This window comes from Podarcis gaigeae (assembly GCF_964106915.1).
Source record: "Podarcis gaigeae genome assembly, chromosome: 6".
NCBI classification, from domain to species: domain Eukaryota; kingdom Metazoa; phylum Chordata; class Lepidosauria; order Squamata; family Lacertidae; genus Podarcis; species Podarcis gaigeae.
The window spans coordinates 6,405,799-6,421,317 of NC_139682.1; the positions used below are offsets into that span (position 1 = coordinate 6,405,799).

The window sequence follows — 15,519 nt, forward strand, 5'->3', positions numbered from 1 at the left end:
GAAGCACTCCTTGAGTAAACAAACATAGGATCAGGTCGGCTCGCAAAGCTGAGACACGTACAGTACTTCCTTGCTGAGTGCAACCCACACAACATATCACATTAAAGTGCTTCGGAAATAATGCAGTGAGCCTCCAGATCCTATGAGCTATTTATCTCCAGGCGGGGAAATGGATTTGTGGTCAGGAACGACAAGCTAGGTGCATGTTCTTCAATAACAGGCAACAAAGAAAATCAAGAGTCCCCTGGGATCCCTTTGGAAAGGAGAATCAATCACATGGATCCAGCGCCTTCCCACCGCAGCTTTTTATGTACTAGCTGTACTTGATCAGAGAACCAGGCAGGAAGGAACGCTCGCTGTGGTCTAACTTCTTTTCTTCGGCTGAACATATTGGTTTTAATCCCTCTTCCGTGAGAGGTAACAAACTCAGAGCATCGTTAGCAGAGCAGCTTTTCTTCCAAAGGAGAGACTGTTGGGTTCTTAAGAATCAAACTGGACGTGATGTTTATTGTGCGAGTGTAATTACGGTATATACTTTTTGGTTTAGTGCGCAGCATCCCCCGAGTTTCCTCAGGACTCTGGGAGGTAGGGGTAGGGAAAGTTTAATTCATCGTCTTGCTTGAGATGCAAGAAGCAGCTTCAGAGACTTTTTACAGAGACACTGGCATAGCGGTTAGACTGTGGGACTAAGACCCAGGAGACAAGGATTTAAATTCCCACTTGTCCATGAACCTCACAGGACCTCGCCAGCCACTGTCTCGGCAACAAATATATCACAGGGTTTCTGTGATGATGAAATGAAGAGAGGCAGAACCACGCATGCCACATTGAGTTCTTTGGGGGGGAAGTGGGGATAGAAACGTTAGGATATTCGTAATCCTATGTGGTCCATGAGTTTGACCAAACTGCGGGAGGCAGTGGAAGACAGGAGTGCCTGGCGTGCTCTGGTCCAGGGGGTCACGAAGAGTCGGACACAACTAAACAACAACAATGTGGTCCAGAAAATTCTCAGGCTGATCTTGCCATAGGAGTAGTAATAATAATACAGTGGTACCTCTGGTTGCGAATGGGATCCGTTCCGGAGGCCCGTTCGCAACATGAAAGGAATGCAACCCGCAGCGGCGCGTCTGTGCACGTGCGGGTTGCGATTCACCGCTTCTGCACACGCATGTGACGTCATTTTGTGCGTCTGCGCATGCGTGAGTGGCGAAACCCGGAAGTAACCCTTTCCAGTACTTCCGGGTCACTGTGGGACGCAACTTGAAGAAATGTAACATGAAGCAAACGTAACATGAGGTATGACTGTAATAATAATATATTATTTATATGTCAGGAGTGCTCTGATGGTGTTTCCTGCTTGGCAGGAGGCTGGACTCGATGGCCCTTGTGGTCTCTTCCAACTCTATGATTCTATGATTAATGATGATGATGATGATAATACCAAGCAAGAGAGGGATGAGAGAGAAGCAGCTTACTCCCGTGAGTTCACTCGATAAGGAAGGCTTTTGCTCCCTGTAATCCAAAGGCCCTCCCCTGTTTTTAAAATCATTCAATAAACTAACACTACGAACTTGATTGATCTGTGTGGTTTGGAATATCTCCCAAAGAATTTGCATACACAGCAGAGAAGGACCAGGGAGGAGGGTTTGGAGGAGATGGAAACCACATTATGAATTTGTTAGGCTTCTTTTGCAAGTGACAAGTCCTTTATATTAATGTGTTGAGGATCTGGGTGGGGGAGGAGAGGAATAAATGCTCTCCAGAGGCCATTCAAAGCAACTGGAAATGAGGCAGGAGAAGAAACCGTTTCATTTCCACCCCAAGCCGGCATATAAGAGAGACCACTTAACGCAGTGGAAAGAAGCTCCAGGTACTCAGACTATTCTTACATGCCCCTGTTGAAATCGCCTTCTTCCTGGCTGAGGTCTCTCTCTCTTTTTTTTTTTTTTTGCAAAGAGAACAATTGGGCTGTGTTTGCCCACTGAGCCCAGAGGTGTGATCAGAAAGGACAACCTGACCCCTTTCTTCACCTTCCCGTCTGAAAGAAACAACTTTGCAACTGCGACATCTTGCTTCGCCAGCTCCCGGCGTCAGTCTCCTCTGCGTAAATATTATGACAAGCTTTTTTCCGTTCCTTTTTTGAGGGGTAAGACACTCAAATTACTGTTACATTGTAAAACACGATGGGGACGTTTTATCAATGGGCTTTTTTTTTTTGCTGGGGCTGCACTTGAGCCAATGCTCAGCCCAAGAACTTACTGTTCTGGGGTTTGGCTATGGAATATGCGAGTAATAAAAAGAAAATACGAGCATGTGCAAAGTGCATTTCAGCAAGTAATCAGAACTGGCTCCCACATATCTGGGAGTAGAAGCTGCCAGAAAAGATAATGCAGCTTCTATCAGGCCTGAACTTGCTCATAATATTTTTAGTTGCAATGAATTTGACATAATCCTTGCCTTTTTAAAAAGCCAGCTGGGCTAGCAGCCAGGTCCAAATCTTACAGCAGCATCTTGGAGTTCACAAATCTCTGGCGAGATGCAATCTCACTAGGAGGCATGGGTGAGTCACTTTCTCACAGTCTCGGTTCCTTATCTGTAAAATGGGAATAATACTGAGTTGAGTCACGGGGCTGGCTGTCCTGCCTCAGCCTTTAAGGCTAGGATGGGCTGCTAAGCGCAAACCACAGCAAGGATGTGACGCAAGGACATCGGCATCTGCTCAGCTGGGAAGCAGCGTGAACCGCAGAGAGAAATAGCCAGAGCTTTCAGCACTTGCAGCAAAACAGCTGCAATAGTTTGATGGTAGGGGCTGGCCAAAGTTGTTACTTCCCCAACCTGCTTACCCAGCCCCCCTTCCATGCTAGAGAGATAGCGTGTCACAATGGTTAGATTGCTAGACTATGGCTGCGTGCTCACCAGATAAAGCAGACGGCTCCCCCAAAGAATCCTGGGAGCTGTAGTTTGTTAAGGGTGCTGGGAATTAGACCTCTGTGTGTGGTGAACTATAATTCCCAGGATTTGAGAGCTACAATTCCCAGCACCTGTAACAAACTGGGGCCGTCGTCCCCCTCTTTAGTGCTGTAAGTAGGGCACACCGCTGTTTAAACAACTGGGGTGGCTGCCAACACATCCGGCCCAGAAGCAAACCAAAGTGGCTCACAGATCAAATGGACTAGTGACTTGATTTGGGGAAAGGGGAATTTATATTGGTTTGGTTTGATGCGGATGTGTTGCTTTCGTTCGTTACAGCAGGATCCCCTCGCACAGGTGCCCCACTTGTCTCAAGCTACCTAGGGCCATCGCCATTCCTCTGCCTTACATGAACCACCAGCAATCAGTTTTAGAACCGTAGAGTTGGAATGGGTAACCCCAGGGTCATCTAGTCCAACCCCCTGCAATGCAGAAATCTTTTGCCCAATGTGGGGCTCAAACCCGCAACCCTGAGATTAAGAGCCTTATGCTTTGTCAACAGAACTATCCCTTCCTTGCAAGACTGTTGTGAGGGCTGATGCCTGGATAGCACAGTTGGTCAGAGTGTGGTGCTGACAACCCCAAGGTTGCAGGTTCGATTCCCGTATGGGGCAGCTGCATATTCCTGCATTGCAGGGGGTTGGACTAGATGATCCGAAGGGTCCCTTCCACTTCTACAATTCTATGACAGTTGAGATATTGCACGTGAAGCACTCCAAGATAGAATGACCTTAGTGCTACATGCTTTGTACAGGAGAGCAGCCTCAAACATCATGGCTGCATGGCTTGAGCTGTAAGGGAATAAAGGGTCCCTGCAGAAATCCCTTTCCTTCTGCATTCCTGATGATTTCCACTCATGATGCTATCTGGGCTGTTATACGCAAACCTGCTTCCAATGACCTCTGCACCTGCAAAAGTTTCAGGGTAGACATACGGCTTTGTTTCCAGCAACTATGCGGTAAGAAGTGTTGCAGAACTAATAAAGCAGAAGGGCATGCGGGTGGTCAAGTATAAATCCACAGCTAATGCGCCACTGAAGGGATGCTGGTGGCGCTGTGGTCTAAACCACTGAGCCTCTTGGGCTTGCTGATCAGAAGGTTGGCGGTTCGAATCCCCGCGACGGGGTGAGCTCCCGTTGCTCAGTCCCAGCTCCTGCCAATCTAGCAGTTCGAAAGCATGTCAAAGTGCAAGTAGATAAATAGGTACCACTCCGGCGGGAAGGTAAACGGCGTTTCTGTGCGCTGCTCTGGTTTCGGTGTTCCGTTGTGCCAGAAGTGGCTTAGTCATGCTGGCCACATAACCCAGAAAAACTGTCTGCGGACAAATGTCGGCTCCCTCAGCCAGTAAAGCGAGATGAGCGCCGCAACCCCAGAGTCGTCTGCAACTGGACTTAACTGTCAGGGGTCCTTTACCTTTTATCCACCATTATTGTGTCAATGATATGTTGGGAGGATACATCCACAAAAAGACATCGGTCCGGAGGGGCCCAAGAAGTCCCGGGTTCAAATCTCAGCCTAGTCAAGCACTCACGAACAACAACCAGCCTCTGCCTGTCTATTCACGAGAAGTCGCTCAACGGAACTTACTCAAGCGCTACATTGGTATCCTGTCCTTCCTCCAAGAATCATAGAATTGTAAGGGATCCCAAGGGTCATCTAGTCCAACTCCATATAGAAGCAGCATGTATATTTCCCATCCACCAATCCAGCCTCACAACAACCCTGCGGGGTAGGTGGGTGACTAGGACAAGTCACTCCATTCAGTTTCATGTCTCAGATATAGGGGGCCAACCCCAGATTGCCCTGGTCCTAGTCTGAAACTCAGCTCTAACCACTACGGTACACTGTCTCCCAGTGCAAAAGTGGTGGCGGGCAGCAATTATGTCTTCTCCTGAGACCTCTTTTTCCAGTTCCATCAAAGTGAATGGAGCATAAAGGAGGAACTTCTGTTTGATTTGCTTGCGCAGAAGGCGAGAAAGTGGTCCCACCCAACAACATGATATCCCAATGGTCCAGGAAGGATATTATGGGGCCCATGCAGTCTTTCAGATTTTGTCTGGCCTCCTCCAGGAAACCCATTTACTTGCTTTCTCAAATCTTATGTGGGCTTTACTCATTCATTCTTATTTTCCTATGGGGTATTTATACGACAGTGAGCATTCATTCCCATTCACTTGCAGGGGGCTGGCTGGCTGGCTGGCTGGCTTGCTTGCTCGATCTGTCTGTCTGTCTGTCTATCTATCTCTTCCTCTTAATTGTTCATTCATCCCCCCTCCACACTTCGCAGTGTGTTTTCCTGCCAACTTCCTATCCACCAAAAGTCCTTTTTTAAAACAAAAAAATTCCTTCCAGTAGCACCTTAAAGACCAACTAAGTTAGTTCTTGGTATGAGCTTTCGTGTGCATGCACACTTCTTCAGATACACTGAAACAGAAGTTACCAGACCCTTCTATATAGTGAGAAGGTGGGGAGGGGTATTACTCAGAAGGGTGGTAGGAATGGGTGATTGGCAGATAGCTGTGATGAGCCTGTTGACGACTCTTAACGACTGCAATAGGTCTTACAGGAAAAAGCAAGGGGTGAGAAGGTGAAAAATGGCTTTGTCATGTATAATGAGATAAGAATCCAATGTCTTTGTTCAGACCAGGTCTCTCCATGGTTTTAAGTTTGGTAATAAGTTGCAATTCAGCAGCTTCTCTTTCCAGTCTATTTTTGAAATTTCTTTGTAGTAAAACAGCTACTTTGAGATCTTGTATAGAATGTCCTGGGAGATTGAAGTGTTCTCCTACTGGTTTCTCTGTTTTTTTAAAGTTAATTTGCTCTGTTAGGGCAACAACAGCGCTTTAAATCCACTTTAACTGCTGAAGCCAAGATTTCTGGTATGTCTTTGGATCCTTCCCACAAGGTGTCAAAAATATTGGGGTACAGTCCCTTCATCCCTGACCTCTGCTCAACATCTGGAGGGCCACGGATCCTCCCCACTCTCACCCCAGAGGATTTTCTCTAGTTAGTTTGGAGGACCCGAACTCTTGCCCCACATATAACAGCTGCCTGTTCTGCGTTGTGCGCTGGTCTAGCCCAGAACGAACATGGACTGCTTTGTACATTTTAAAGCACCGTATAAATGTGACGGCAGTACGCCGTTGTCGTGCATCGCTGCGGAATAACTACCACCCCAGCCTCCTTCCTCGCAGTTGCAAAACGCTGACCGGAAACCCGTTTGCTCCTTTTAAAAGAGGTCGGTGAGAACCTTGATGGAGACCACCCTTTCGCCACTCAGAGCTTGACAAGGTCATCAAAGGATGTCGAGGGATAACACACGGTGGGGATCTTGAGATTACTCCTCTACCGCCTTCTCGCCCCTGTGAGTCTCCGAACAGCGCGTCCACATTTACTCTGAATTATTCAGTCTGGGAGATTGCATGGAAATGGTGTTTACACACATCTGCGAGTCCTCAAGGCTTGCTCCCAGGGTGGTTTGTTTAGGAAGGGTATCTGTCCCTAAACATGTATATGTGCTCAGAATTAAGTCCTGCTGAATTCAGTGGGGCTTATTGAAAGAACCATAGCTCAGTGGTAGAATCACACCCAAATGTCCCAGGTTCAGTTCCCAATGACATTTCCAGTTAGGGCTGCAAGAAACTCCCGTCTGAAATCCTGGACTGCAGCTTCTGATCAACGGAGACAAATAACCGAGCTGGATGGACCAACACTCCGTACAAAGGGAGCCTCCTTGTTTAGGAAATGTCTGTCAATGCTCAGTGCACGTACTTGTGAATGAGTACTGTTGCAAGCAGTGGGAGTTACTCCCTAGTAAACATGGCTGGCATACGTGCTGCAAAATTATTTAGTTGCCCTGTGCTTCCAGCAACCGGCAGCCTTCCAGATACTGTATTTTGGACTTCAAATCCTATCGGTCTCATCCAGCACAGCTGTTCTAACTGGATGCAAAGCTATTCTTTCTCTCTCCTATCGCACTTTACAGCTCTCACATTGGACAGGTAGAATATACTCTGCTTTGGAAAACTCACAGCACTCCACAGAAGGTCTAATTAGAAGCGAAGCCTCTCTAAGGGCAGGGAATGGTTTTCAGCAATTTGGAATGTAAAAAGCACCTGCAGAGCAAAGAGTACCCCTGACCATGTGCAGAATGGCAGTCGCTCCCACACTGAATAACCTCTACACAACATCTGAGGGTACCCAGGCCAAAGACTGGGGCTTAGCAGGCTTAACACCCGCAACCTCTTTTTTTTTTAAAAAAAAAGAAATTAAAACAGCCCCAGCAACATAGTGTTCCTTGTGCCTGAGATACATGCATTCCCAGCAGCAACCTCCCTCCTTAATCTGCTGTCAGTTGGCAGTCTCAAACACTTCCCATCCCATACAGGTCAAATCAGGAGCAGAGGTACCCCTAGCTCAAGGAAGCTGGCTCACATGCAGATGTGCCCAGGGAAGCCAGCTTGTCATTTTGTTCACTTTAAAAATGCCCAGGACCCACCACCACAAAAGCAGCCAAGTCACAGAGCCTCATTTTCACCTCTGACATTGGAATCAGAAGCCAAGAGGGACACTGAGCCTGTGCAGAGTGCTTCCTGTGCACGCCTGGAAGGGCGCCACAGCAACCTACCTTGACAGCAGGGGACGGCTACCAGGTCAGACATCTTTTCAGAAACCCAGCGCTCGGGAGAGTCCGTGCAACCATTCCCTCCCTACACGGGCACATGAAGCTACACGGGCACATGAAGCTACTCGCAAGCATCGGGGCACCTTCCGAGCCCCACACCACCTCTTCTGCCCAGCCACCTACGCGCATCAGAGCCTCAGGCATGCTCATCCTTCATCCTCACCCGCAAGACGGAAGAATAGCTGGCGACCCCCAACCCTTCACCTCCCTTTCTCAGTCTCTTAAGCTCTTGTTCCTCATCCACACACCGTGCGCGCCTAACTTAACACGGAGGTCGAACAAACGCCCTCCGGTGTCCCAGCTTGCATGCGATGATTAGAAGAGCCCCGGAGGGCATCAGCCAAGCCCTCGAGCCGGACTCAGAACAAAGAGCCACCCCGCTCACCTGAGAGCCACAGGCGAGGGTCGCCAGGTACCCAAAGCTGCCCAGGCGCGCCCCCCGTGACGGCTACCCCGGCCGTTTTCTTACCTTCCATCTCCTTGGTCTCGCCGCAGTTCATCGCCAAAGCCCGTTCATGGCCCCCTCCCGTGTCCGGCAAGGGGTTGCCTTTGGAGCGGAATTCCGCGAACATCAAGCGCATGCGGCCCGAGGCGCGGGGATGGGCGGCGGAATTCAGACGACCGGCGGTCTCGCGCAAAGAGGTCCGGGCTGGGCGGGGCAGGACAGGAGCCCGTGTTGCTGCCGCTCGTGTGGACGGAGCCCGGCGCTCTCCTCCTCTCCACGTTCAAGACACTTCGGCAAAGTGGCCAGCGCTCGCCTTGCGCACCGCCTATCACTGCAAATCCGCCTCCTCCTCTTGCCCTCCTCCCTTCCCGCTTTTGTCTCTTTCTCTCTCTCTCTCTCTCTCTCTCTCTCTCTCTCTCTCTCTCTCCCCTACTCTCAAGTCACCCGACGACGCTGCTGCTGCTGCCGGATCGGAGGGAGACGATGCTCAAACACGCCCCTCGCCGACATCCCTGCAAGGTCATCCTCGCCGCCGCCCGTGCCAGCCCCTGCCTTGTTGCGCAGGGAGGCGCACGGCAGAGTCCAACAACAAGGCGATCATTTCGCCTTCGCCGCCGCCGGTCCTCCCACCACGAGCTGGGCGGGGAAGGGCCGCGGACGCAGCGGCTGCCTGCAAGTCCCGGACAAAGCCCGGCAAGCAGGCGAGGCGTGGTGCTGCTGGTGGCGGCGCGCCTTGGAGCGCCGCTGCGCGCGTCTCCAGCGCGCCGAGAGCCCTTCGCCGGCGCCTGGGCTGGGCCAAGCAGGCACGACCCCGGCTCCGGCAGGGAGGAGAAGCTCTCCGCGGGGTTGCGAAAGGAGGAGGAGCCGCGGGAGGAGGGAGCCGCCGGGATCGGGCCTGCAACCTGCCGGGGAAAGGAGCCGGAAGCCGCACGGCGTGCCCGACCGCGAGGTGCTTCGTAGCGCGGCTGGCGAGGGCGCGTTGGCGGATCGAGATGGCTGGAGGCGAGGTCAAGGCTCGCGGGCCACCTCTCGGCCGCCAGGCCAACGTGGGCACCATCCGGCCGGGTGCTGGCTGGCTCCGGCGGGCAGCAACTCCCCCTGCGCGATCCCGCCCATCCCGCCGCTGGCTTTTCCCCGGCGGCCACCGCCCCGAAGGGCTCTCGGCTTGGCCGGCTACCGCGCAAAGGCGCTCTCGGGGAGGCCTCCGCCGTCGCCCCGCGCTTGGGCGCGCACGTGCTCCCGCTGCGCACACGCCCCGATCCGCCTCGCCCTGCCCTGCCTCTGGTTGGGCTGGTTTTCCCAGCCGTACCTGGTGTTATTTATTTCTATCTTTATTACCCCACGCCTTTTGCAGTGCAATACTATGCATATCTACCCAGATCAATGGATTACTCCCAAGTAATCCTATGCACGCTTACCTCGGAGAGCAACCCAATCGAATTCATTGGAGCTTCGTGTAGGCATCCAGAGGGTTGAATTGATTAATCTTTTAGTTTATTATTATTATTATTATTATTATTATTATTATGAAGAATGCCCTTGGCTTTATTGCTATTGGGGGGTGTTTTAAACTACAGACTGCCTTTTCTTAAGGTGCTTCTCAGCCACTTTCAGAATTAAATTAAAATAAAACATACACTGAGATCGCAAGGAAGCTCATCTGTCATTTAGCCTCAAGCCACCAGCTAGTACAGTATATATTTGTAGCCATATGCCAACGTCTTTCTAGAGTTGCCTGTTTTACTCCTCCCTCTCTCGGTACTTTGTTTCCCCCACCCCCCTCCTGATTAATGGTTGCTATTAGCTAGTCGGTTAGGGATAAGGCGGGTGCCATTCAATGTACACAGCGCTTGACAACAGCAGTCAGAGAGATGGGGAACTAGCCGCCTCCTGAGGAGCTGAGAGACTGTGCCTTGACAGCAGGGAAGACAGAGGAACATAGGAAATAGAAGAACACAGGAAACTGCCTTGCACTGAAACAGACCACCTTAATCCATACTTCCAGTTACAGATAGGTAGCCGTGTTGGTCTGCCATAGTCAAAACAAAAAAAATTCCTTCCAGTAGCACCTTAAAGACCAACTAAGTCAGTTCTTGGTATGAGCTTTCGTGTGCATGCGTATATCTGTGTATCTGAAGAAGTGTGCATGCACACGAAAGCTCATACCAAGAACTGATTTAGTTGGTCTTTAAGGTGCTACTGGAAGGAATTTTTTTTTGTTTTAATCCATACTGTCTTCATTGGCCAGCAGTAGCTCTCGTAGTCTCGTAGGGTTGAAAGGGACCACATGGGTCATCTAGTCCAACTCCCTGCAATAGGAAACTTTTGCCCAAGGTGGGGCTCGAACCCATGACCCTGAAATTAAGAGTCTCATGCTCTAGCCTTCTGCATACAATGCCGCCACTCTAGCCTGAGCTACAGCTCTTCCTTGACAAAGGAAGGAAGGAAGGAAGGAGACACTGCGAGGGATGCAGGCTTGCACAAGTGCAGTTAGAGCTGTGGAAGTTTGGTTATATTGGGCCTGGAGGCATGGCGAAACTTGGCCCTCCAGCTGTTTTGGGACTACAATTCCCATCATCCCTGACCACTGGTCCTGTTAGCTAGGGATGATGGGAGTTGTAGTCCCAAAACAGCTGGAGGGCCAAGTTTGGCCAGGCCTGGAATGCCTGAAGATTTAACGCATCCAATGGACTGCTTTGCTAAAGTGACCCTGAGAGCAAAAAATTGGGCTATCCGAAGAAGGCCCTGGATTACAGTCATACCTCATGTTACGTTTGCTTTAGGTTGAGTGTTTTCAGGTTGCGTCCTGCAGCAACCCGGAAGTACCGGAACAGGTTACTTCTGGGTTTCGCCGCTTGCGCATACATGCAAAATGACATCATGCACATTCGCAGAAGCAGCGAATTGCGACCCATGCATGCCCAGACATGGGTTGCGTTCTTTTCAGGTTGCGAATGGGCCTCCAGAATGGATCCCATTTGCAACCAGAGGTACCACTGTACTTACTCAGGCAACAGAGTCACTGCCGAGTGTTCCAGTGATCTATTATGTCTCCACTTGTGGATTATTGAACGCATCATTTGTAGCGAGCATATGGAAGGGAGCGCGTGTGATGAAAATACAATGCAATGACTCCCAGTGTGCAAGAATATTGCAGAAGGCCTCTATGAAAAGCCATAAAGCAGAAATAGACTTCAGCTTTACGTATTATGGCTTCTTCAACCCATAAAAATGGTCAGAGGGTGGCCATTCATATCTTTGGACCCCTAGCACGTAGAAGAAAGGGGTTCCCGTTTTTACAGCAAAAGGAGCGTGTGCTCAAGGGTGCCAAACATCCTTTTCCCCACCCTCCCAGCTTACGTCTCCTGAGGTATTTTACCCACGTCACGTGGTCCCTTCTGGCTGAGGATAAGGCTGCTGGTAGAGGGGTGGGATAAGCTGCAGGGTGGACACATAGCAGCATGCTAGAAACTCAGATATATATTATGTAGGTGGCAAGTGGCTCCTGAAACCAGGGTTAAAGTCACCAAATGGAATGTCTAGTTGCCATTTGGGGGCCAGATGGCTCCAAAGCCATATTTTTCAATACCACTTTTGGGTTCCTGAAATTTGTTCTGACTGTGCAGGAAAAGTATTGCAGATAGAATTCTACAGGATGTGCCGTTAGTGTGTGAAAACGGTCAGGATCCAACCCAGGCATGCACCTCCAGGCAGTGGAGACGTCAGGGGCAAAATGCTCCTGCCACCTAACGAATTTTGAACGCTACACAGCAGATCTAGTCCTCCGTTAGGGATGGGGAGAAGGCAGATTGGGGTCTACTGGGAGATAGGCAATGATTTCTGACACTCACATGTTTAGCAATATCAGCATAAGAGTTCTCCCCAGAAAGTCCAATTAATCCAGCATCCCATTTTCACAATGGCCAACCAGATGCCTGTGAGAAGCCCTCAAGCTGAACTTAGCAGCACTGGAGTTTGGTCAAACTCATGCTGGTAACTTCAAGAACACTGTCCAACCATCCGTCCTCTGTTGTCCCCTTTTCCTTGTGCCCTCCATCTTTCCCAACATCAGGGTCTTTTCCAGGGAGTCTTCTCTTCTCATGAGGTGGCCAAAGTAGTGGAGCCTCAGCTTCAGGATCTGTCCTTCCAGTGAGCACTCAGGGCTGATTTGCTTCAGAATGGATAGGTTTGATCTTCTTGCAGTCCATGGGACTCTCAAGAGTCTCTCCAGCACCAGAATTCAAAAGCATCAATTCTTCAGTGATCAGCCTTCTTTATGGTCCACCTCTCACTTCCATACATCACTACTGGGAAAACCATGGCTTTAACTATATGGACCTTTGTTGGCAAGGTGACGTCTCTGCTTTTTAAGTTGCTGTCTAGGTTTGTCATTGCTTTTCTCCCAAGAAGCAGGTGTCTTTTAATTTCGTGGCTGCTGTCACCATCTGCAGTGATCATGGAGCCCAATAAAGTAAAATGTCTCACTACCTCCATTTCTTCCCCTTCTATTTGCCAGGAGGTGCTGGAGTTAGTTAGACAGCTCTAAAGTGTTCTGAAATGCGTCCCAACCTTCTGTATGGCTGCCACCCTCTTTGCTGACATAGTGCTAGCCATTGACCTTTACGTAGTTTTTCCCCTGTTTTGGAGCAGATGGAGTCAGCTTGGTCTTTTTAATTTATTGTTTGGGACAAAAGTGTTAAGCGCTCCCGTTACTCCATTTAAATTCACCAGGTTTCACGACCCGCTCCCCTTTAATTTGACCGTATAACTGGAGAGACAGTAGTGTAAAGGCCCATGAAAAATTAATCAGGCTTATTCCAGGGGAGCGGGATAAAATAAAAATAAAAAGATGACTCCAATTCAGCATAATAAGAAATCCAATATAACGAATCCCAGCCGTGGCTAATGATCTTATCAGCATGCAATGTACACTACAGGCCACAGAAGGAGAATAACCTCATCAGCTTTGACAGGTTGTTCTAGTCAGCTAAACAGAACAGTCACCGCAGATATGCCCAGCAAGGGGAGAGGATGTTGACAAGGAAGGAGGTGAGGGTGTTAGCATGGGTGACCTTCAGGAGATGCAACAATTTCCCTGTCCCCATTCCCCTTGCCAAGTCACCAGCTGCTGCTCCCCTGGCTGGCATGTCTCAACAGACAGGTCTCTGCTGTGGGTTTGACCTGATGTGTCCCAAGGTCAAGGCAGGATCAGCTCAGAACGGGTGTGGTGCTAGCGGCCAGGACTGAGCTGCAAAGTCCCTGGAAAACCAAGGGCTCCTCTAGGCAACCTATTTACTAACCATTCATCCAGATTTGCCTGTGCAAAGCAGATTACAGTGGTACCTCGGGTTAAGAACTTAATTTGTTCCGGAGGTCCGTTCTTAACCTGAAACTGTTCTCAACCTGAAGCACCACTTTAGCTAACGGGGCCTCCTGCTGCCGCCAGTGGTGTAGCGTGGGGGTGCGGGGGGGGGCCGGCCGCACCAGGCGCAACATCTGGGGGTTAGGGGCGCAAATCCACGGGTTAGGGGGTGCAAATTACTTGCCTTGCCCCGGGTGCTGACAACCCATGCTACGCCACTGGCTGCCGCTGCGCCGCCAGAGCACGATTTCTGCTCTCATCCTGAAGCAAAGTTCTTAACCTGAAGCACTATTTCTGGGTTGGCGGAGTCTGTAACCTGAAGTGTCTGTAACCTGAACTGTCTGTAACCCGAGGTACCACTGTATATGCTATGGTCAAAGCCACAAACCATATATTTTAAGCACACGACTCCCCCCCCCCCCGAATCCTGGGAACTGTAGTTCATTACAAGTGATGGGAATTCTAAACCACAGTCCCCAGGATTCATTTATGGGGGCAGGGCCATCTTAAGCTTTTCCGGCACTGTGGCGCAAAGCTCCCTCCGCTGCCCCCCATTTCCCAGAGTTTTTTAGGGAGGTGGGGCTGGAGGAGGCGGGCAGCAGCTGGAGGGCGACTCCTCTGGCGGTGAAGAGGCGGAGGCTGGACGCAGCGCCTCCCAGCTCAGCTGGACGTTTCGTGCCACGGTGGCCATGGCAGACGGAGGCTCCGGGTGTGGTGCTGTTTCGGCGTGGCATGGCAGAGGTGGGCGAGGGCCACTAGCCTCTATGGGTAAGAGACTCCTGTACAGGGGAGCCATTTGCTTTAAGGGACTTATCGTTCTTCCATCTTGAGACCTAAGGTAGAGTGCACAGGTTTGCAAAGAGTTTGTTGTGCAGGCACCAAACATAAAATGTAGGTTATGCTGGGTCCGACCCATAGGTGCCTGTCTAGTTCAGCACCCTGCTTCCTGTAGTGAACAACCAGTTGCTCACAGAAAGTCCACAAGCAGGCCATGAGGGAAAGGGCCTTCTGCTGTCGTTCCCCATCAGCTGGTCTTCAGAGGCCTGGTTCCTCTGATCCCAGAGCTACAGCATGTGGAAATCTGGCACGTTTGCAGAGGAGGGCAACCAAGATGATCAAAGGTCTGGAAACCAAGCCTTATGAGGAATAGTTGAAGGAGCTGGGTATGTTTAGCCTGGAAAAGAGGAAGCTGAGAAGAGATATGTGATAGCCATTTTCAAACAGCTCAAGGGCTGTCACATGGAAGAGGGAATAATAATAATAATAATAATAATAATAATAATAATAATAATAATAATAATTTATTATTTATACCCCGCCCATCTGGCTGGGCCTCCCCAGCCACTCTGGGCGGCTTCCATAAAAACCAAAAATACAGTAAAATATCACACGTTAAAAACTTCCCTGAACAGGGCTGCCTTCAGATGTCTTCTGAATGTCAGGTAGTTGTTTATCGCTTTGACATCTGCTGGAAGGGCGTTCCACAGGGTGGGCGCCACTACCAAGAAGGCCCTCTGCCTGGTTGTTTTCTCCTGCTCTGGACTGAAAACTGGCTTCAAGTTCCAAGAATGGAGATTCCGATTAAACGCCAGGAATAACTTACTTTCTTTCTTTTTTAAAAAATATATTTATTAAAGTTTAACAATTACAAAGAAAGAAAAACAGACAATAATAATAATAGAAAAGATTACAATACTTCAAAAATATAGAAAAATACAATGCTAAAAAAAGAAAAAAGAGAAAGAAGAAGAAAAAAAGAAAACCCAAAAACAATACAGCTAAGCAATAACATTTAAAAACAATAACATCCAGATTTTCATATCTTTATCTTTCATTTACTTATTTCCATGACTTCCTCATGCCTCCCTTTTTGTATTCTTAATTCATAATTGTTTCAGCAAGTCCTTTCCCTCTTTCTCAGATTTTATTCCATAATTTATCTTAACGCAATTTAACCTTAAATTTTACACTTTAACCCATTAACAATCCATTTTAACTTAATTCTTTATAACCTTCCTGCTAAGACCATGTAGGTTCATTCCAGCGTCTTTCTAACATT

The 15,519-nt window shown here is 49.4% G+C and overlaps 1 protein-coding gene across 3 annotated transcripts in view; it reads right to left on the minus strand.

Annotated features, from left to right (window-relative positions):
• SAMD10 (sterile alpha motif domain containing 10) overlaps positions 1-9,310 on the minus strand; it is a 51,396-nt gene extending 42,086 nt beyond the window's left edge. The window contains exons 1-2 of one of the 3 annotated variants that reach the window (XM_083744731.1): positions 8,548-8,780; positions 8,123-8,514 (exon numbers count right to left, since the gene is read on the minus strand). In XM_083744731.1, coding sequence (XP_083600857.1) covers positions 8,123-8,234 — 112 coding nt within the window. In that variant the 5' untranslated portion in view covers positions 8,235-8,514; positions 8,548-8,780. Of the gene's footprint in view, positions 1-8,122 lie in introns of all 3 variants that reach the window. The other 2 variants (XM_083744730.1, XM_083744732.1) reach the window with 2 other exon arrangements.
• Positions 9,311-15,519: the final 6,209 nt, after the last annotated feature.